This window comes from Rhamphochromis sp. 'chilingali' (assembly GCF_963969265.1).
Source record: "Rhamphochromis sp. 'chilingali' genome assembly, chromosome: 19".
NCBI lineage: Eukaryota > Metazoa > Chordata > Actinopteri > Cichliformes > Cichlidae > Rhamphochromis > Rhamphochromis sp. 'chilingali'.
The window spans coordinates 24,793,689-24,818,288 of record NC_137946.1 but is presented as its reverse complement, the minus strand read 5'-3'; the positions used below and the strand labels follow the sequence as shown (position 1 = coordinate 24,818,288).

The following is a 24,600-nucleotide window of genomic DNA, read 5'->3' as shown; positions in this document are numbered from 1 at the left end:
GCCAGAGTTTCGGGTGTGTTCATTGTGAAACCTGGCCCCACCTTATCATGCGAATTCCTGAGGTCAGATGGCCCAGGATGTGAGTGGGCGTTAAGGCGTCTGGGAAGGGATCTCAAAACTGGATTATAGATGGCAGAGTTGGTGTCGTAAACCACCGCCTCTGTTCAAAGATGGTCGCTCACAGTGGACATAGATGGCTTCTTTCACTCCTCTTTCAAACCATCTGTCCTCTCTGTCCAAAATGTGAACATTGGCATCCTCGAAAGAGTGACCTTTGACCTTAAGATGCAGATGGACTGCTGAGTCTTGTCCTGTGGAGGTGGCTCTTCTGTGTTGTGCCATGCGCTTGTGAAGTGGCTGTTTGGTCTCTCCAATGTAGAGGTCTGGGCATTCCTCGCTGCACTGTACAGCATACACCACATTGTTAAGTCTGTGTTTTGGCGTTTTGTCTTTCGGGTGAACCAGTTTTTGTCTGACAAGACTCAGCAGTCCATCTGCATCTTAAGAACAAAGGACATTCTTTCGAGGATGCCAATGTTCACATTTTGGACAGAGAGGACAGATGGTTTGAAAGAGGAGTGAAAGAAGCCATCTATGTCCCCTGTGAGCGACCATCTTTGAACAGAGGCGGGGGTTTACGACACCAACTCTGCCATCTATAATCCAGTTTTGAGATCCCTTCCCAGACGCCTTAACGCCCACTCACATCCTGGGCCATCTGACCTCAGGAATTTGCATGATAAGGTGGGGCCAGGTTTCACAATGAGCTCACCCGAAACTCTGGCTGATTGGGACCCACACCCAGTTTCACACCTTGGCTCAGGCGATTAGAGGATCATCAGGGGGTCCTTTTGTCCCTCTGTGGGGGGTCACTCCCACTAGGTTATATCTGGGACTCCCCACCATTTGACCTTAGAACTGAAGAAGCTTCTCAGATGAGAGGTGAAACGTCTTCAAGCAACTTAAAGAAGTCCAGACGCTTTTCTTTGCAAGTTCCTTTGACTACGATGACCTGGATGACTGAGAACCTTCACAGACACAATGCAATCCAGTGTTTCATATGCAGTGCCAGCCATGATAGAGACAAATAAAAAGATGGGGCATTTACAACATTTAACACATATGTAAAAATCCTTTGTTATTTACCTTGGGTGGTAACTCTACCTTAAATTTAAGAGCCAAAATGGATCATATGGAAAAAAAGAAGTAGATTTTAATGCAAGTAAGGCAGGTGATTCTTTTCTTTGGTCCTTTATTGCCCAAACCTGTAAGAACAGTGAAATAAAAAACAAAAATGCTTTTGTGCTAATTGCCCACAGTTAGGGTCAGGGCTGGATTATCACTGGTAATGACTTAGACCTCAGAGAATTAAGAAGATAATGTCACGGGTGCATAATAACAAAAACATTCAAGTATTATTTAGTGAGAAGCTCTGTGTTTAATAAATAAGACACTGAAGGGTCAGTCTTCTGTTTTAAGGTAACTGCTTCCTAAAAATGGTCAGAGGGGCACTTGGTTCACCTAACATGTTTTTCTTTACTTGCCTAGATACTGTATACTGTCACTATGATGGATGTTTATATTAAACATGAGCAGAATGTCCAATAGTTTTCCTCTACTCTTGGGTCTGTATGATGACATAGAGAAGGGATTTCCCCAATATGGTTGCACATCCCTAGCTGTGACCACAGAAGCTCCACCCACTTGTTATTCAAACCTTGTGCTTGTGGGGGACAGCCAATAAGGACAAGGCTGTCTTAAACGGATCTAAAACGGCTCGTTTCAGACTGTGGACGAATGCAGGAGTTGCACCAAGGTCCATAAATAGATAAATAAGGGTTCAGGGGCTCATTCAACAATAACTAAAAATGTAACAAGTGAAAAGCTGTGTAGGTGCTTGTTGGTTTTTCCGGTGATTTTACATAAAAAATATGGTGTAATAATACATTACAATAAAATATGTTTTCTTATACTGAGAGTAATTCAATTAGGGCTGAAACTAATTATTGGTTTATCATTGTCTCTTTTAATTGGTAGTCAGAATATTACCTAAGAAAAACTGTTGCAAATTTGCCCAAATGTGAGATATTATTATTGGTTGTTTTGTCCACCCAAACCTTCAAGATATTCTGTGTGTAACAATCAGAGCTGGAGTTAGATAATGGATAGTGTTTTTGCTCGGTACAAAAAACCAACCCTAATGATTAATGGATTATCAAAATGTTTTCATAACTGGCTAATCATTTCAGGCCCATTATTTGTGATGCCATAACTGAACAGAAAGAGGATTGCCGAGTTCTACGTTTACCAGATAATGACAAACACATGCACACTCCACACACATGTCTGCACACACAGCAGGCCAGGAAACGGCGCAGACCCATGCAGTCATACTTCAGTGAGCCTCGCATATACAGCACAGCGATGATCTCCATCTCTCCCTCCCATTGTATAACATGGGGAGCCCTTAATGTTGGAATGTCTTGTTGTAACAGGCTCTCGCTGTTTACACAAACAGAGTCCTGACTGCACGGCTCACTGACTCTCCTGCTGCTGTGCATCATGTTTATATATACATGCTTGTGTGCGCATGCATGCACCAGTACAGCAGGTGGCAGCTGCGAGATCATAGCGAGGTTTTAAAAAGGGTGAAACGGTCGAAATAGATTATCTGAAAACTACAGCGAGTGTCTAAACAGTACAGCAAATAATTTACTGGATTTAAAAAAAAATTGTAATGTGAAAATTAAAAACACAGAAAAGCCCAATTTATCGCTTTTAATTATTTTTATGTGCCGCATAATGAGCAGCAGCTCTTTTGCGAGCACATTTCTCTTTTCTTCTTTTGACTTTTTATTAGCAGCAGCTGTTGTTTTTTTTTATTTTTTACCACCAGATGACCCTTGTTGTGCAGTTCGCAGCAGGAAATGGAACAAAGTTTAATTCCTCGTTAAAACCAGTTTAAAACCAGTCTCCTCGTTTTTATTAAAAAAATACATTTTCTGTGAAAATCTGCAAAAAACAAAGCAAAACAAAACAAAAGACTGATTTTTTTTTTTAAATAAAGGAAGAAACAACCATTAAAGCTGGTTGGTAAACATGACAGTGCACCGAGCTTTGTGTTAAGATAAGAAATACTTATTTATTAATCATAATAATGCTATTTATCCCATACATCTGTATGAGAATGCTGTAGGAGTTCATAAGCAATACACATATAAACACACTATGGAGTCATTTATTAGAAACTTGGTCATAAAGTAAACTTAATAAGGTGTTTTTTAAACATTTTTTGGGTCTACATGAAACATAATTGATATCAGGTTTGTTACATTTTACCCTGAGTGAGACTTTTCATCTGGATTGAATGTCTTTTGCGCCCTGTTCAATAGTTGTTCAGGTATTTCACTCAGAACCACAAATGTCAAATTCATGGAGGAGTTAGAGGAAAGCTCAGGGCACGTCTCTACAGAGTCTTTTATCATCCAGAAGCTGCTGAGATATTTATTTAGTAAGGACCAAAGGGGTCAGGCCAAATGATGGGCTGAATGATTCAATGTAGCTGAGCGCTCAATTTGATCTTATATCAAATTTGATCTTATATTAAAAAATACACACAGTATTATATCATAGATGCTCTGTAACATCCAGAATAGACCTTTTTAAAGGCGTGTGTGTTACTTGTGTGTGTGGTTGTCATTGCCACCAGCAGGCTGTCCTCATGGTTACTTTAGCATGGAGGAGCAGGACATGCATGAATGGAGCTGAGAGAGACCAGAGAGCGATTTCACACTGAGACTACCTCTGTGTGTGTCCAGAGAGACGAGTGTGAAAGCTTAGTTCAGTAAGAGCACAACGCCAAATGTTAAGAAAAAAGGCAGAGTATTTGGTTGTACTGTGTGTTTATGTGGACTAAAAATCTTTCCATTTTTATTTAGGAATATTCACATTTTCAAAGGGATGGTGATGCTATAAAAACAGTCAGCAATAAACACAAAAAGGTCTTACACGCAGGCGTGTGCTGGACATCCTCAAAGACAGGAGGATACTTGGAAATATTCGATTTGAAAAGTTATATAAAGTGAAAACTGTTAAAGTTATTGGAGGTTAATGGTGTGGAAAACCTTTTAGAGCCTTAACTCTTTCCCATTTGGATGCCTACTACAGGTAACTCTTGTTTCTCTTTTATGAACAGAGGGGTTTCTAGTGAAGTTAGTGAACCTATTCAATTGGTTGTCAAATCTCATCTTTACTGATATATTCTGATGTATCAAAACTTGTAATTAAAGAAACAGGGGAGGTCATTAAAAGTCGTCTTTATGGCAGAATTAAAATTTTAGACGAACTGAACCAACCAACGAAAAATTTTGAAATAAAGAGGGAAAGTGGTTAGCTTTTTTGTTAAATTATGAAATTTTTTACACTTCTCTCTGCCATAATATTTCCACTCCTCCACTTTTCACTGTTTTATTGTTCCTCAAAGGAAACACAGAGGCTCTTTTCATTCAGACGTCTGCTGTGATACGCGGTTCTTATCGGTGCTAGACTCCTTTCGAGAAGATAGCATCTACGACTATGTGCTTCCTTACTTCGCCTGTATCTGCACCAAAAACAAAGCTGGCATCCTTCCTGTCTCAACATCAGGTTTTGCATTAAATGTGCCAGATGAGTAAAAAAAGATTTTCTTGAATTCGCTGCTCCACAACAGAAATGAGTAAATCAAAAGCTTACCTTGGAGCCTCAAATATCAGCTATTTAAACCTGACTTACCTACAGAGGGAAGTAAATTTATTGAGATTACACTGCTGGCAGGGCAAATTTACACAGTACCTCTTTACCGCTGCAGTTCTCGGTGCCCTGTAAGGTGCACTACGACTTGTCAGAAAGCAAAGAAATGTTTAAATAGAACTTGGATTGCTGGCAAACATCTATTACCCGAATCTAAAGCAACTCAGAAACTGAAACACGCATTCAAATAATTTGGTCTTTAAACAGGACAGACTTAAATCACTGGGGGAGCCAGCTGGTGTTATAAACCTCTGTTGTTTAAACAGAGACGACCTGTTATTGGTATCATTTAATTCCTGGAAATTTCCTGGAAAGTCTGCCCATTTTAAAAAAAAATTTTCCAGTCAGCACTGTGGTAAAAATCAAGACCATGAAGACAAAGGAGGCTGGGGAAAAGCCATGTTTGGAGCAATACATGTGACCTGATAGCTAGTCTTTGTATGCCCTAATAAACAGTAATGTACACTTGGTGAGTGCATGCATCTTCGTCTTCCACTTTTCCCTCTTAAAGATACATTTAGGAAATTTGTCTAAATCTTTATCCATGTGAATTCCAAGGACGGTGGGTCTGTAAAACCACTTGACGCTGGTGTGAAGGTTGTAGGAGTTATGTATGACTGCGTGAAACTTTTTTCCCCCCCATTTCTGTAAAACAGCGCAGGTACATCTCCTCGACACTCTCCCCCGTTTTTCCAATTTATTTTATGGCTGTTGCTGAAACTGCAGAGGCCATTAACGCCGGGGGATCTTTGAGGGAGCTCCCAGAGGGAACGCTTCTTCACACAGCTTCTAAATTATAATTTCTTTCTTTGTTTTGACAGAAGCACCATCTTATCCTCTGATCTCCCAGCGACCGTTTCCAACACCCCCCCCTTTCCTAATCTTATCTTGTTCTTTTATATGTTCTACAGCATGCAATAGGAGAAAAAACTAGTCTGTGGGTTTTCAAGGACGCCTGCAGGCTCTGCTTGAATGTGTGGAAACTTCCTCCCTGCAGGTTGTAATCTCTCCACAAATCCAACCATCAGCACAAGAGACCTTTTTTTTTAAACATGTTTTTGTCAGATCTGGGCTTTCTTTTTTAAACTTTTTTTTTTTTATACGTTCTGCTGTTTGCTTTTTCTCAATCTCCACAGTATTACTCCCTCCCTGAAAACCTCCTTCCCTTTCTTGTTTAGAAGGTGCAACAGCACCGGGGGATTTGTCTTTTTGAAGTGTATGATTAATTTTCCCTCTTTCTAGGCGCACTGAACTGCAGCGTCTATGTATGTGTGTAGCCACTGTGTCCCATTTCTTACCTGAGCTCATTAGTGCAATGTGAGAAAGTTTTTTCCCACTTCCTCCCCTCCCCTACTGTCTTTTCCTCCCTCTCGCCACCTTTTGTTCCATCCTTTTGCTATTTCTCTCTCATTGTAGCTACTTCAGCTTCCCTCTCTTCTTCCACTACTTCTTTCATCCCATTACCTTCTTGTCCCTTCCCATCCTCGTCTTCCTCTGTCCTTATTTTCTCTGTCTTCCTCGCACTCCTACACACATAAACACACACACACTTGCTGAAAGCAGATCAGAGAGGCCAATACTAACCGCTGTCAGCTTGTCACGGTTGGGTTTGAGCCAGAATATAAATGCAGTGCACTATCTGCATAATAATAATGCTGCGTGAGAGCATGTGTATGCACTTTTCAAGAAGTCCTACCTACAATGGGGATTATAACTGGAGCTGTTTTTGCAGGTGTGTCCACTAAAGGCAAAAAATATTACCCGCATAGTGCTGTACAACAATTTGTTACATTGACAAATTACAAAAAAACGCATAAGAATGAGCAATGCAGGCTGGTAAGCGATAGATAAAACTTAAACCAGCACAAAATTAATAAGGAAACCTGACTCCAGCTCCAGCTTTAGTAGTTACAAGGAAGAAATACTGTTATTCTAAAGGCCTGACAAGAGAAGAGGAGGTTTAAGTGTGATATGAGTTTCTTTTATGGCTTTCTTTAAAGTAGTCAAGCTTTTTCAAAACCTAAAAAGAACATGTTACCTTGGCTTAACCAGAGCGTGTTCACTTACTACACTGCACTACAGCCACTGTCCCTACAGCACACCTACAGATAGTCCTCAATGAAAAGGAAAGGAGCTTAACTGCTAAAATAATTTTCACCCGCTTCTTGACAAAAAGCCCACATATAATATTAATTGTGTCAGAATTGAAATAAAACAATTCCCATATCCTAGTTTTGACCATAAATTGACAGCTTCTTACTACAATATGCAAAATCCCTGTTTGTGAGTGTGTGTTTGTTTCTTTGGCTGCCAACACCTCCTACACAATTAGGACTTGAAGAGGCAAACGTGGCACACGGTTACAACGTGTGCCCCTGAAGGTTTTTATCTATATTAGATGTTACGATGCCATCATGTTGTCTACCAGCAACCCAAAAATGAGTTCAAATGACCTTTTAGCATTCATGCAAAATGGAAAATGGACTGCGTTTTCCTTTCTGCACCTACCTTCAACGAAACCTGTCGTTTAATTTCACAGCTAACAGCAAGAACAGGCTTGACAACACTTCAGCATGGCCATGTATTAGTTTTCCTAATTTGCAAGAGGACATACACGCTTGATGGCATCAGTCTTCAACTGATTACTACAAGAGACTGGGAGCAAAGTTAAAATCAAAACAAAAGCTTATCAGAAACTGTACATTTGTGCTGATTGTGGTAGCTGACTGACTGCTGTCAGACAGCTGCTGTTAGAAATTCTCTGCTTCTAATCACTGGTGTAAAATTAAAATGACATCAAAGTATCTAATGTCATTAATTCTTACAAGAAAGTCTTTTACCCCCATTTAAAATATCTAAAAGTGTAACTGTAGGTACCCATTGTATTTTGGACCTATCCAGAATATAATGAAAATACAAATGAAGCAAGCAGTTGAGCCCAGAAACCAATCATTAAAGTGAGGCCACAGAAGGAGAGAGCTAATTCACATCCCTCACGCGGAACAAGTTAAAATTTGAATTATTTTGTGCGTATACTTTAAAATTTAGCAATGACAAAAACTCTTGACCATCCGTTTTGTAAACATGTAAAGGCTTGGGGAATCTCCCCATTTCAAATTCTGCACACAGTTCGTCTCAATTAGTTTTTATTTACTTTCTGTGCTTCTTGCTACAAAATGCAGTTTTCTGCTTTATGCATTCAGCATTGTGTAGCTTCTCTGTCTCGATGGGAGACCACTTGGGATATCACCCGCATGCCTTTCCGCCTTGCTGAAACCATGCTAGCACTCACAAAGCATGACGCGGGCAGCCCCCGACATGACAGACAGGCATGCAGAATGGCAGACAGAGCATGGATGACAGATGAAGTACTATGAGAGACAGACAGGCGGACAGAGGGTAGTGGATCTGTTTTAGGTGAGTTAAAGAAGCTGGAAACAAGCCCATAAAGGGAGTAAGAGTGGTGCAGTTTATGGAAGGGAAACTAAGGGTATCTGAAAAACCTGATTCTTATAGTTGTAAACGCTTTGTGCGCAGCCTAGAATGAGTGTTGGACAGTCCACATTCCTGAACTTCCTTGGGCAAAATACTGAACCCCAAATTGCTCCAACTGAATATGACTGTAACCATGGCAGTCAGATAGTGCCTGAAAACTACAAACTCCAGTATAAGGAATGCATGAAGGCCAAGAAAAACAGTGCTATGGTTCCCAACGTGAATCGTCCAACATCAACTCAAGATGTTCACAAAAAACGAGCCTGTACATCGTTTTTGTGTATTCAGCGTATTCACCCATTTTACAAAGACACACAAGCAATCACATGTGATTTGGCCGAAGATACGAGCCCACTGAACATGATCAATAACGACTTAACATAAGTCTTTTAAATTTCTCTTGCAGCCTAAGTTCACTGACGGTTACAGTGGAAGCAATTTCCAGCAACACAGAGTCAATGGTGAAACTAGATTTTTCTTAATTCGCAGAGTAGTGAATGAAGCAGCTACCAATGAGAACTAAGGATACAGCTGTCATATGAAATGGTGCTAAATAAGGGTTACCTTGGCACCTGAAGCCTTAAATGTTGTTGATTAGTCTTTAAGTGCAGATGGAACCAAGGTGCCAGAAGGAGGTGGCCTACGGTCTGCCCAGTCTGTCCAGACATCGTAAAAGGTTTCAACAGGTGAACCTGCTGAAGGATCACTAATGGTTGCGCTTGCTCACCTGAAGGCTTCTTTATTACTCTCTGCATGGCTACCACCGCCTCACAGTCTCCTCTCTCCTTATGCCAACAAAGTCAGTTTCTACTCCACGGTAAGAAACTGACACTTGTTCTCTACTTAGTCATCTGTATTTTTATTTTTTATTTTTACAATTCAAAAAGATTTCCTGTGTGACTACATAAATGACAATATTAAATAACCAGTCTTACAGTTATTGACCAAAGTCATCATAATGATAATTTCTGTCATAATCTAGCAGCCCTACCTTTAATGCCATGAAATCAGTCTAAATGGAGGAAAGCCAGACCGATACAACTGATGGACTGACTAAAACAGGATGTCAGATGAGACAACCAAAATAACATAACTGAAAGAGACAGACGAGGAAGATACGAGCCTTAGAGGAGACTGCAAATGAGAGAAGGAGAGAGGGAAACAGATGGAGGAGAAAAAATAATTAAAGAAGAGGATAAAGAGAAATGGAGAGTGGAAAATACTAAAAGGAAAAGATGCTGAGAGACACGACAAATCATTACAGCAGACAACCTCATCCTTCATTCTCTGGTGCTCTCTCTTTTTCCCTGACACACACGCACACACACACACCAACTATTCTCTCTAATCTAACTCCTGTGGCAGTGTGAATAGATATGGCTGTTTAGTGCCAGCAGCACAGCTCCTGGTACCTGATGGCAGCAATCTGCTGAGTCAGGAGCTCTGCACTGCGTGTGTGTGTGTCTGTGTGTGTAGGTGTGTGTGTGCGTGTGTGCCTTTGGGAGTGTGTTACGGAGAAACAGAGAGAGTGAAAGTGTTCGCATTCGATTTACTTGAGTGCGTAAATGTGTGTGTAGTCTTCTTCGGGAACGAAGAGCACTGCAAACTCAACACTCCAACTACACACATACACACACACACAGCCACAGGAGCAGGCTGACAGAAGTTCACTATCATTACCATGCCAGCAAGACGTTAGTGGTATTACCATGACAACAAGCTTTCACTGTCATCGCCATGACAGCTGCAGGTCACGACTCCTCGAACTGAAAAGCTTCCTTTTAGCAACAAAGATGCGGATCGCTGTAATTTCTTAACAACTATTCTTAAAACATCATCAATATAAAAAAACCTAAACAAAACAAGATCAGAATTTCCAGCAGGATGGCAATATAGCAACAAATATGACCAATTTAAATGACTGTTTTTGTTCTATAACTATTTAACCCACTACAAATCTCTGTTTGTAGTGATAACTGTCACTAAGGTTCTGTCTTATACATCATATCAAGTGCTATCGAGGAGGCTTCAGCACGAGAACAACCTCAAAACTAGAGTGATGTGCAGTAACAACAAGAACAGGGTTTCCTGCAACAAATGGTAGCACATCCAGACAGCGCTGATCTCAACATGTCTTGAAGGATTACATCAGAGGTCATCAAATGTTTGAAGTCATGCCCCACTTCAGAAAAATGTTCCAGCCCTACATCACTCCGTTTTTATCATTAATAATGAAAAAGGATCAGCAGTTTAGCAAAAGTATTGCATTTACGGTTTAGGAATTGGAGTCCTTTTTATACACGGCCTCCCATTTTACAGATGCTCAATAATTTTAAATCTAATTTTAAATACTTGGATGAAATTGTTGTCAATGACTGCCTGAAGTCTAGAGCACGTGGACATCACCAAATGCTGTTTCCTCCCTGCCTGAGATGCTCTGCCAGGCTTTTACTGCAACTGCCTTCAGTTGCTTTGCTTGTTCTCTGCCTTCAGTTTTGCCTTTAGTAAGTGAAAAGCTGCTCTGTTGGGCTGAGATCAGGTGGCTGACTTGGCCATTGAAGAAAATCCAGTTTCTTTGCCTTGAGAAACTCTCGGGTTGCTTTTGCAGTATGCTTTGAGCCAGTATCCATTTGTACTGTGAAGTGCTGTCTGATTGGTTTTGCAGCCTTTGGCTGAGTACAGAGCAGCCATCCCCATGAAACTACTTAATTGTCAAGCGTTCAATCACCTTTGACCTGCTGGAAATTGGGGGTATGTTTACAAGTTGCTGTAATTCCTCAACAGTTATTGTAATATTTCTATTGACTCCTTGAAATAAAGCTGAAAGTCTACACTTAAGTCTTGTTTGATTTAAATGCCACTGTGGTTGTGTGCCTTTTAAACATAAATAAAATAAAATTTCAGAAGCAGATTTTATTTCTCCGTGACCCATGAAATTGAAGTTATGAGTCTCTCTCCATTTACTTAGACATGGGCTTCAAAATAACTGTCCAAATTCATTCCAAGATGGCTGGCTGGTTGTGGGACTTGAATCTACACGGACTTTGTTTTAATCCAGATTTTTTCCTGGTTGTCCAAGCGCCACCTTCAGTGGCTCTATCCCCCTGCAGTTTTAGAACCACTGGATTATAAGACACAAACATCTGAAACAGACCAAAATGCATCAACAATTCAACCTCCCTGTTTTATACCATCAAAAACTGTACAGGTCTACCCAAGAGAAATGGTACTTTATAAATACGAATATTCATACTGCACAATTTCTACCAATGGCGTCACAAGCTGTGAAGGCCTCAGTCTGGGTCTGGAATAGTTACACTAAGGCTCAATCAGCGTATAATAATCTGTGATGCTTCTACCAAGGACTCATTTCCAGGTGAAATTCTAATATTTCCACAACCCACAGAGACAAAAACCCACAATTCTAGATGAAGATAGCAAGTGGGGAACTGTGAGGAGAATACAAATATATAAAGAAATAGACTCCATTTAACCTGGATGTTTCACTAGGACAGTAAATCTCACTGTGAGCAGTTATCTGACCACCACAGCAGGAACAACTCAAGCAGCCTTCTTCATCCTTCCTGCTCTCCATCACAAAGCATCTGCACAAAATGCACCAAGGTCAGTCATCTGTGTAGAGTGGATAGAAAATCGAGCTCCATTTATGCGGATGTTCGGTGTCACAATATCTGGCTGAACTATTATTCCAGTGTTCTTTGCTGTGCAGGTGTCAAGTGTGGCCTACTGTGCAAAAATGATGACAGGCCATTTCCAAAACTATCCACCCACCACACTCAGGCAGCAAGGGCTTGGATGTAACTGTTATACACTTGAGCTTTCCAAATTGTACTTTTTTGGGGGGGAAAGGGGGGGTGGTGGAAGGATAGAGTACGTGTTGGCGGCATTGGCTGCAGAGCTCGAGTGGGTGAAAGGTAACAGGCTTTTTATATTGGTACGTTTAGATGGCTGCAATTAGATGAGTGGAGACGCATGCTCACATTTTGTCTCACCCTTACCTCCAGCCATGTCCTCTTCCAGCAGTTGTATCTGAAGGTGGAAGATCTTCTCCTGGAGGTCACAGAGGGTGTGTTTCATTTTCTCCCTCCGTGTCACCATGTAGCACAGGTTGCGCACCTGAAACACAGGAAGAGGAGCAGTAGCTATAACTAGAGGCTTGTGCACGGGCAACATAATTTATCATGATGCAGTGAAAAGATCAGCCAAAAAAACCAAAAACAAGATGACTTGGATGACAAGGAAGTACGAGTGCTCGAGCACAACCTGGCTAATGGCAGCAGACCTGCATGATTGGTGCTACAAATTAATTATTATTTGCACATTATTTTATATAATATTTGTGTTAAGTAAATTGTTTAATAGTGAACTGACTTGTGAACAGTACAAGGAAATGCCAATGAAATTTAAAATAGGCAACACTTTATAATAATGGCATGCTATTAAGCACTAATAAGCTATAAGTGTATTCATATGACAACAGCACCTGCAGAACACATGACAGCCCAAGCATGTCGACATCCTAGACATAGGCATGATTTTGAATATCTGAACAGTCATTAGGTTATTAAAAAAGTCAAATAGCTAAGGTGAATTTTTTATTTTTGTCAAAAATACAAATTTCTTCTTCTTTTTAATGGTTTGGGGCCCACCATTAAACCACAAAATGAAGGAAGAATGAGCCACTAACTAGGACGCATCAGACCAGAAAACCTGTGAGATGTTTCAAATTATTGCTTGAAATACCCCACGACAGCTGGTACAGGCGCTAGCCCCCCATTTCCATTATTATATCACTTTCTTTATAAAGCATTTAAAGAAAAACAGGTCTGACCAAACAACAAAACCAAACCTATAAGACAAAAACAGCCCAGAGAGTAAAAGTTCTAGGGACGCATACAAGCTGTAGAAGGTAATAATGAATGCACATAAAAGAGGAACATAAAATTCATAGTCAACAAATGACACTAAATCGAAAGTCAGGAAATAAAAGAGCGTTTTTAAAAAAGATTTAAAGATGAAGGAGCTCGTCTCATGTGCAATGGCAAAACTTTCCACTGTTTTGGAGCTGCAGCCGCAAATTGTTCCTATTTGCAATACATAAAACCATAAAAACAAAACAAACAAACAAGCAAAAAAAAAAAAAAAAGTTAAATGGATTTGCAAACAAACTGCAAGCCAGTAAAGGGAAGTCAGAATTGAAGTAATGTGCCCTCGCTTGCTTGTGCTAGTTAAAAATCGATTGGTGCTTTTTGCACCAGCTGTAGGCGAGCTATGGAAGCCGGGCTAATCCTAATAAGAAACACACCGGAGTAAGTGAGAGACTAGAGGTTATAAAAAGAGTGTATTAAGTATTAGTTAATGATTTCAGGCTCTTGTTTTATGTGTCAATGTAACCATGTTAGCAGTGCTCTCATCTGGCTTTTGTGCAACAGTTGGTTCATACAGGTAGCTGGTATTATATAACCTTTGTATACTTTATGTTTATGCTTGCTATTAGAACATTGCCACTTATATATATATAAAACAAGCATAAGCTACTTTCATCATTTATACAGACCCTTCTCTTTTTCCAATATTGCGTTATTCTTACAAGCAACAAATGTTAACTAATCAGAGTGATCACAGACCACTGAGACTCTGCAAAAGCGATGATATACAGCTAAGTTATAAGATCTCCATTTCCAAACTCACCAGTGTTTGCTTCTCTACATTACCCAAAGTAAACTCTGAACTGATTTTGACACAACTGGGTCGAGACCACGTCAAAAGAACTGCTATGTTAGTTACAGTAGTTGTGAATATGAGACAAAGCAAAGCAAACATGCGTCAGATGAATGTTATTGTGATTCTACCTGTGCTGTTTGGTCAAGCAACACTTCGAGAAGCAAAAATTAAAGCCAGCAAACGCAACACAATGCAGACAAAACCACCAAACTAGAGGAAAGTCAAATGTACACATTAGAATTACAGCCATCAGATGGACCGAAAATGGCCTCCAGCAAACATTAAAGTTGCTCTGTGAGTATCAATAACTGTCTGTTAGTGTTTCGTGAAACTAAAGAGATTCACATTTCAAAAGAATCATGAGGTTTAAATGATACATGTCATAATATCAGAGGTTTATAGTGCATCCCTCCGCTTCTGACACGGTCACAGAGTCAAAAGGCGGCATCCTGTTTCCTGCCAACAAACTCGATCTTCTTCCACTCGAACCCAAACTCCAGCTGAGCCCTCGTGCTCCTTCATTCTGCCAAATTACTATCATATGGCCCTGCAAGCGGTATATGACCGCATTAGTGTCTGCGCTGAGCTGGAAGATGGATGTGCGAGCATGCATGTTTATGTCATGCGCATATGGATGTTCAAAGAAAATCTGTGGTTGTAAATGCATGTGTTACTGTTTCGTATTGGCAAGACATTAAAAAAAAAGATGAAGAAGAAAGCAAATGAAATAGCTGAGAATTAGACTAACGGGCAGAAAGAGATGGATACATTGAGAAAGACAGGTACATAAATATGATTCAAAGATATAGACATACATAAAAAGCTTTAGTTATTAAATGCTAACCAATAAATCTATCTGCAGATAAAATGATGACAGAGCCTGTGTATGCTCCAGCAGTATGTTTCAAAGGGGAAAAGGAGTAAGATGATGAGAAGAGAAAATGTCCAGCGCATCTGAACAAACATTTGCTCCACAGTCATTTCAGTGAGAGAGCAAAGGCAAATTTCTAGTTATGAACCGAGTTATCCAGCTACAAAGTACTTTACATCTCATTATAGATCACTGGACCCGTGTTCTTACTTTTCCTTCTGAGGCTTTTGATTTAAAAATCCGCCAAACATAAAACAGAAACAAGTGTTTAAATTTTAAGTTGGCTTATCTTTTCTTAAATTCATTTTCTATTGATCTTCATTCTTATCTTGATGCACATTAGTACCAAAACTAGCACGACTGAAAAGTAAAGCCTGTGTGGGTTAACACAATGCCAAGGAGGAAAAACGTCAGCAGTGATTAGAGCAGCCATTGTTGCTCTCCAGGGAAGGGTTACAAGGTCATTTTCAAACAATTCACGGTCCATCATTACCTCTGCCATGGAGGTTATGGTTTTGTTAGCATTTGTGAGCGTGTCTGTGTCATTATTATGTCTGTAAACACGATAACTCGAAAAGTTTGGAATTCTGATCAAACTTTGCAGGGGTGTGGAGTGGGGTCATGTTCACAATCCATTCAAATTCAACTCATTTCCACAGAGGTCTTTAAGGTCAACTTAATGATTTATTGGATGAAAACTGATTTAAAAAAAAACTTAGAAACTATGTGCTACATATTGTCAACATACAGAAAAAACTATATAAAGATTTAAAATATCACATCTGACCTATGACCTCTCCTTCAAGGCCAAAGTGATAATAATGCTATTATGCTAGAGTTACTGCCATTGTTGGTACTGACAACATATAACTATATAGGGAATTATATATGATGATTTTATTGACTTTAAATGTACATTCGAGTACCAGGTTAAAGCTGTTTAAATACAACACAACCACAATTTGAGGAAACAAAATGAATATATACAAAATACAATCCTTCACTCTGAAAAGTAAACACTGCCCAGAGAGTGAGCTGCCTCCTTGGAGGAGGTTTATCCTGCAATGAGAATGCTTATTTGCAAGCGGAAAAAATTCAAGACAGCTTCCAATTATCCAGGAGAAAGCCTCTTCTGTCTAAGAAGAACATGGCATCATGGGTTACGTTCGCAGAGTTGCATCTGGAAAACTGTAAGACTCTGAATAGAATATAGCATTTTATTGACATTATGCATGTACAATGAAATTGTGGAACAATTCCTTGGGATAGACAAGACCAAAGCACAGATGTCTGGCCATAATGCACAGCACCACGTTTGGATAAAACTAAACACAGCATATCAGCACAAACACCTCATACCAGCTGTCAAGCACAATGGTGGAGGGGTGATGATTTGGGCTTATTTTTCAGCCACAGGAGAGACTAATAAGGTCATAAAACAATTACTTAAAGAGGTGGTTTTACAAGCTACTGAGTGATGGGATGTCCTTAGTTTTTCTCATGACTCGTTGCAGTACTTCTTAACTCTGCACATGAGACCCACTCCCGGGTTTGACATTAGAAAGATATGTGCACCCCTGAGTATAACCTAAGTGGTCCGCAGGTGCGCATTCGCTGTCAAAATAAAAGACACGCACCAGATAAGAAGTTGCAACGCGCGTTTGCGTCCATATAAAAGGCACTGTTTTTGTCCTGTAGAGTGGGATTTTCACAGCATATTCTGCACCACATCTCTGTGCGTTCATCATTTGTTTGAAGCCAGCTCACCTCCTGCAACCACTTTTCAGAGAATACACGCTTTTTTTGCGGTTCTGAGATTTCTTTGGAGGTGGAGGAACACCAAAGTAATTGCTTAAAGGAGCTTGCTTCTTCAACATCTTTAAAAGTTCTAAACAAATGTCTGTCCTCCTCCAGAAAATCTTATGCACGCAAACGCGCGTTGTAACTTCTTATCTGGTGCGTCTTTTATTTTGACAGCGCATGCACACCTGCTTGTGTGCAGCCCTGGTTATACTTACACTTTATCCCTCAGATAATCTAATATTAATAACGTCCCAATTGGTTTTGCTGCAGCAATTTGTTTTCAGCTAATTCTATTTTTACACTATAAAACAAACAAACCACAACAGCCGGTTATTATCAGCAGCTCATAGTTTAAATCATGATTTTCCACAAGAGCCCCTTCTTCTGAGGATCCAAGTTGAATTTTAAGTAATCAAAGATCAGCTGACTGAATATCAAAGAAAAATCACATCTATTCAATTTAAATTCAAGTTATAGTTTTTCCCTCGTTATAAGCGCCCCATAGTTTGTAAACCACAGCAATGATGGTAATTTAAACCACGATTTCAGAACAGAGAGTAACAGGAAACAATAAGTTAGGCCATAATAAATGTATTTGAACCATATACATTGTGGTTGCATGCATTTACCACGAGACTAACACGGCTGCTGCTCTGTAAACCAAACACCATGTGCCGTGCATACTGTTTAGAGCCGTTTAATGCGCTTATAGATGCTATTCCCTGTTGCTCTGACAGCAGGAATCTCCAGTAAGAACTATTATAGGCGCCGACATCCCTTATGTTATATAAAATGTACCAGTGTTGTGTTGGTTTCCAGTTTTGTTGCGGTATACAGCACAATTGTCATGTGTGCATAGAAAGGGAGAAAAACTAATTGGGTCCAAGCCAGACTACTTGAGTCTCAAACTAACAAGCCAGAAACTGGATCTCTGCCAATTGGCTTTCTCTCACAACGGTGCATCAGTAATCATGGGTCTCTAAGTACATTTATGTGTGTGTGTCAGCATCCTATGTGTGCGTGCGCGTGTGTGTTTGTTCATGAGAGAAAGAAAGTCACAAATGCAGGTATTTAAGAGGCAGCACTACCAATACAGCCAACATGTAACCACACGCAGCAACGTTTTGTACTGGTAGGAACACGAATCCACATCCTGGACTGGAGCTACCTGCACTCACGTGGGTCAGCACAAGACAAAGATGCAGGACAGAGAACGATCTTTGATTGCCATTATCAGTTTACTTGTTTACTTAAACGGGGGCAGCTGTGTGTAGGTGTGTGTTCGTGTGCGCTGGCAGTCCTGCCGGCTGACTGTTTACAGTCTCCGTTGGTCTTGACGGATTCGTCAGCCTGGCCTATCTGACCCATTCCATCCCTGTGTTAGAGCAGTGCGGATAAAAATAGCTGCTCAACTGGGACACAATGTGCAGAGCCTGGCTTTGATTAGGACACTGTGTGTCTGTTTTCAAAAACAACCACCTCTGCCTGCAAACATGACAGGGGAGTGGAGAGCAGGATGAGGGGTGGGGAGGCGGGGTGGGTAAGGAAAGGGGAGAGCATTGACAGATGAGGGGATTTTGGAGTAAAATAACAAATAAGCTGCATCTTGGTGTTTGTTTGCTTGCTTGTTTTGTGCTTTGCTTTACCTCCGCGTGTTAGCGATTTCCTCTAGCCCTCTTCTTCAAACCTTTATATTAAAGCTACCCGTCCAAAGCACTGAGCAGTTTTTCAGCTTTCTTGTTTAAGCAAAGTCATACTGAACCAAACGGAAGCGTTTTCAATAATAACCAGAAGATCACACAATCCATCACAACTCCAGGTTATTGTTATGTGTGAAGCGCAGAAAGAGAGCTATAAGTTTCCTTGTTATTGGTCGGCTCTGTTGCACAGACTGATGAGAAATGAAATCTACTGAGAAGTGAAGGAGGCTGGCAAACAGTCACATCCAGGACTAAATTCATTTATTTCACTAAGGTCTGTCCAGCACGCTAGGAGCTGAGTTATTATAGTTTTGTATTTTGTAATTACTTTTTATATTCTTTTTATTTTACCATGTTTTTTTTAGTATCTTAGGAAATGTTCTTGCTTCCCTTACTCCACTGCCTGCTGGAACCTCCTGCCCTTTACCAACTCTCCCTGCCCCTTTTTTAAATACTGCCCTCAACCTCAAGTCAGTTTTTCCTCCTCCTTAAGTACAAATGTGTCCGTCTCATTCAGACGTGTTGATCCACAGACACAAATCTGACAAGACGTGTAGAGTTAATTTTGTTTGTCAGCACAAACGGTTATGAAATTTGTCTTTGGACTAGCTAACCGCTGGACAAGGACACTTGAAAACCTCAGTCGCATGAGACGGAGACAATGAAAGGAAAGCAGAACAGCTCTCTTGTCAGGATTGAGAAGCTGATGATTTCACTGTTTTTCCTCTCCTGATAAAGAGAGACGTGCGGCTGTTGCAGTTTATAAAAACATCAGTTATCAGGGACGACTGTTTGTCTTTGGATAATCTCGCCAGTGTGAAGCAATAAAACAACATGACCTTTTAAATGCCGCGAGGGTTTCATTTGAAAATGCAGATGGCTTGTGAACGTGTTTATCTACCCGACACATCGGGAAATGACTACAAAGACAATTTCCACAATGATATCCAGGAAAAGAATTTTTAAAAAAAATCACTCACGTCCTCTTTTGGGCGGTTTTAAAAGCCTTTTTTCTTCCCCAGTCAGGAGAGACGTTCTGATTCATCACCATTTGTCATGACAGAGTCAATATGACACATTTTTGGAGACCGGTCGTTCGTTAATTTGTCCACTGAAAATTAAACTTGACAGACAATTAGCTTTCTGGCAGGTACATGGGCCGCGATATGAATAATAAAATAAAAGTGGTACATTTGCTTATCAATGCAACGCCTAACACTTGATTTACAATAACGTTCGATAAATGACAGACAAAATGGACCTTTCGGCTGAAAGCATCCATCTACAACTCCTCGTGCTGGTTCATCCATCCTCCGTCCCTTAATCCCTCGACAGCTAAAGCTACCTCCCTCCTTTGTCATCCATCCATGACACGACAGGCTGGAGATAATCAGCATTACAAGTGTATTAACTCTGCTGAGCAAAGCCACCGCCTCTCCATATCACTCCCTCGCTCTTTAACCTTCACACTGCAAGGCCCTGTCCCCCCCCCCTCTGTGTGTATCATCACCTTTTCCTGCACTCGCCACACCGCTACTGTCCTGACAACAAATGCACACCCACACAAATGATTGTACACAAACTATATGCACATATACAGTGGGGCAAAAAAGTATTTAGTCAGCCACCGATTGTGCAAGTTCCCCCACCTAAAATGATGACAGAGGTCAGTAATTTGTACCAGAGGTACACTTCAACTGTGAGAAATCCATGAATCCACATGGTAGGATTTGTAAAGAATTTATTGGTAAATCAGGGTGGAAAATAAGTATTTGGTCAATAACAAAAATACAACTCAATACTTTGTAACATAACCTTTGTTGGCAATAACAGAGGTCAAACGTTTACTATAGGTCTTTACCAGGTTTGCACACACAGTAGCTGGTATTTTGGCCCATTCCTCCATGCAGATCTTCTCGAGAGCAGTGATGTTTTGGGGCTGTCGCCGAGCAACACGGACTTTCAACTCCCGCCACAGATTTTCTATGGGGTTGAGGTCTGGAGACTGGCTAGGCCACTCCAGGACTTTCAAACGCTTCTTACGGAGCCACTCCTTTGTTGCCCGGGCGGTGTGTTTTGGATCATTGTCATGTTGGAAGACCCAGCCTCGTTTCATCTTCAAAGTTCTCACTGATGGAAGGAGGTTTTGGCTCAAAATCTCACGATACATGGCCCCATTCATTCTGTCCTTAACACGGATCAGTCGTCCTGTCCCCTTGGCAGAAAAACAGCCCCATAGCATGATGTTTCCACCCCCATGCTTCACAGTAGGTATGGTGTTCTTGGGATGCAACTCAGTATTCTTCTTCCTCCAAACACAACGAGTTGAGTTTATACCAAAAAGTTCTACTTTGGTTTCATCTGACCACATGACATTCTCCCAATCCTCTGCTGTATCATCCATGTGCTCTCTGGCAAACTTCAGACGGGCCTGGACATGCACTGGCTTCAGCAGCGGAACACGTCTGGCACTGCGGGATTTGATTCCCTGCCGTTGTAGTGTGTTACTGATGGTGACCTTTGTTACTTTGGTCCCAGCTCTCTGCAGGTCATTCACCAGGTCCCCCCGTGTGGTTCTGGGATCTTTGCTCACCGTTCTCATGATCATTTTGACCCCACGGGATGAGATCTTGCGTGGAGCCCCAGATCGAGGGAGATTATCAGTGGTCTTGTATGTCTTCCATTTTCTGATGATTGCTCCCACAGTTGATTTTTTCACACCAAGCTGCTTGCCTATTGTAGATTCACTCTTCCCAGTCTGGTGCAGGTCTACAATACTTTTCCTGGTGTCCTTCGAAAGCTCTTTGGTCTTGGCCATGGCGGAGTTTGGAGTCTGACTGTTTGAGGCTGTGGACAGGTGTCTTTTATACAGATGATGAGTTCAAACAGGTGCCATTCATACAGGTAACGAGTGGGGGACAGAAAAGCTTCTTACAGAAGACGTTACAGGTCTGTGAGAGCCAGAGATTTTCCTTGTTTGAGGTGACCAAATACTTATTTTCCACCCTGATTTACGAATAAATTCTTTACAAATCCTACCATGTGAATTCATGGATTTTTTTTTCCACATTCTGTCTCTCACAGTTGAAGTGTACCTCTGGTGCAAATTACTGACCTCTGTCATCATTTTAAGTGGGGGAACTTGCACAATCGGTGGCTGACTAAATACTTTTTTGCCCCACTGTATCACTTGCTGCCTGTTTATGTTCCCTCCTCAAACAAACAGACGGTCTGTTATCAACTATTAAATTCATCATGAGTCATCTGGCAGGAGAGCGCCATGCTCGCTCATCCAAATACTGCCCATTTTTAAACACACTTCCACGGGTTGAGAAAACGCTGCAGAACAGTTTGAAATATGGAAATCTTCTGTAGCCTTCTCAAAACTCAAAGCACAACTGCGATCGGCAAACAATACTTCTAAATATTTATTTATTTTGTGCTCGTTGAGATTGAATCTCTTAACAAAAAATAAATAAATATGCTGTAAAATGTAATGTAAATGTAAAATGCATGCTTGCACTTCAAAATGAATGGGTTAAAAATATAATTTGCCATCTACAAAATATAGAAGGCAAAGCTACACACACGTAAAATGACTGTTTTACAGTAAAGCCGGATTACGCTGACACGACGGTGTCCATCGACGCTGTATACTACTTATCAAAGTCAACAAACAAAGACAACACCACACCTACAAGGACTCTTTAGAATAATGCACGCCTACGCTCTTATTTAGAATGGAAGTGTGGGCGTCAACAACGCTCCGATAACAAGCATAACAAACATTACACAAGAGCAGCTATGCACCGGCTCTTATGAAAGCCAGATGTACAAGGAATCTACACGATACGAGAATCGACCCCCGATTAGATTTACAGGCAAAGCGAGAGCATCAGCTAAGAGTTGGGAACGGGCTAATGTGCATTTAGACTGACCGTACGGTGCCAGAGCATGTGAAATCGGTCTTACTTAAGGCTAAGTGTGCTTGTGCTTTGGGATTCACACTAATGTATATCCATACATCCTATATTAAAAAACATTAGCCCCCTCTCTTACCAGCAGCCTGTTGATTTTGGCGATCTGCTAGGTTTTGCCAAGTTTTGGTGAGGCTGCCTGCCTGTTTGCAAGTTTAGTGGCCGCACTCTGTGACCCAGCGCTTTCATTTGGTTTTTGATCTCTTTTGCTGTATTTTGAAAATAATGTTAAGTTCTAGGGTCATTATTTAGTTGCCTCGAGTTTAATCTAGTTATGTTTCACTTACGTCTTCTGGTTAGTCTCATGTATTTCAGGTTGTCAAGTTTGTATTGTCATGTCTGTGATACTTTGGTCAATGGACTGAGATCCTTCACAGACATTTCTGGTCAATGGTGTAAGTTTAAGCAACCTAAAGTTCACCATTTCTACTATTAAATACTTAGTGAAACACAAAAGCATACAGTACAAATACAAAAAACCCAACTTCATTATCTATTTTTCAATTTGTACTCATGGTCCTGCAAGTAGTGATTCGGGAGTACAGTGGTTGACACATTCACCTAACGCGAAAGATCAGTAGTTCGAGAACAGGAGGAGACACAAATCCCTGTGAGGGTTGTGTCATCTGTGCGACATCAACCATACAGATCCATCTGCTGTGGCGACCTCTTGTGAATAAAAAAGCAGCCAAAACAAGCTTTAGTTCATGTCCTTTACGAGTAGCCGGGGAAAGCTGCAGTTTCCAAGGCCGTGATACTTCTCTGTATTTTGGTAAATAAGACTTTGGAATTTTGTTTACAGAAAAGGGAGCTCGTTTAAAACTCCCTCCAAAGTGAAAATTTTGAAAAAACTGGAAATTTTGTCTTGTAACATCAAAAGTGCAAACCTTTATCTCCCTTTTTGTGCAACCGTCTTATTGTTTTTAGGTTTGTGGTTGGCCAACATTGTTATGCAGTTTACAGTTACAGTATATAGTTTAGACAGTTATCTCTACCCCGTTGCTCTGGCATGCTCTTGACATGTTGTTTTTTGGATTTGGATTTGCACGTGGACGGCGATGCTGTGGACGTAGAGCAGTACATTCCACGACAGGGACGAGATACAAGATGTTCCAGATAAAATAAATGAAGGGCAGCACTTAATTATCAAAACTTAATTACTATTATGTATTTATCTATTTGGTATAAAATGTTAAGTTGCAGCCTACCTGCAGGAGGCATTGGCACAGTTTTTAATAACTGTTCAATACTTAAGTAACAGATTACTTTTTTTTGCTGGGGCTCAAATACAAACAAAATATATTTTGAACAGTTTTCTGTATTTTAAAACATTATTTTATAAAAATGTCAAAGTTTTGTCCATTGATCTATAATGAAATATGTATAAAACAGGTTTTAAAAAGTAAAGTTTATTAATGTGTCTGCCTTCTCTTAACTATATGCAATGCTAAGTTTACACTAACGAAAACAAAACCTGAAAATGTTTTATTAGGAAACAGTTCCAGCAGCATCGGTAATGATCTCCTCCTCCAACCTGTACACCTCAACCACCAATTAAAACTACGATATTTAGGGCTTTTTAGTTTTGACATTTCAAATCAGGTTGTCTGATACAGAATATCAAGGTGGGTGGAAGAAAAAAAACAAACAGGAAATGAGTGCCTCCGTTTCCCTCAGTCAGCTGCTGTGTTTAGGTCTGAGGAAGACAGTGTGTATCCATGTGTGTGCTGCCCCCGGGAAAAAGGCAGGACCTATTTAAGTCTGAACTAATTCCCAAAGTGATCTCTGAGATAGAGATAAAAACCCAGGGGGGGGACCAGAGATTGAATGAATGTGCGTGTGTGTGAAAACAGGAACATCCGTCTGTATGTGGGGATGCGTGCGTGTGTGCGCGTCTCTAAGGGTCTGTGACTAAAAATGGATTTCATGGTAACGACTTAAGTAATATGTGACGCACATGTGGCAAATTACTGTGACTAGATACTTACAAAGACAGACAGGGAGGCGGGAATCCAGTACAATCAAAAAGACAAAAAAAGTAAAGAACTGATCCAAGGATAACAACAAAGCTTGTTTTGTTTTTTTCGAGTTTCACAGCTCAGCCAACAACTGATAAAACAAAATTTGAGTGAAACAAAAAAGTCTTAGAAGAAAAGCAGAAATGAGCCAAGAAACAAAGAAGATAACACTTTCTTTCTTTACTTCTCCAACTAACTTCCAG

General features: G+C 40.5%; 1 protein-coding gene across 3 annotated transcripts in view; it reads right to left on the bottom strand.

Moving 5' to 3' along the window:
• jade2 (jade family PHD finger 2) overlaps nt 1-24,600 on the bottom strand; it is a 233,019-nt gene that overhangs the window by 32,924 nt on the left and 175,495 nt on the right. For 2 of the 3 annotated variants that reach the window (XM_080866370.1, XM_080866371.1), the window contains exon 11: nt 12,303-12,420. In XM_080866370.1, coding sequence (XP_080722496.1) covers nt 12,303-12,420 — 118 coding nt within the window. Of the gene's footprint in view, nt 1-12,296; nt 12,421-24,600 lie in introns of all 3 variants that reach the window. The other variant, XM_080866369.1, reaches the window with a different exon arrangement.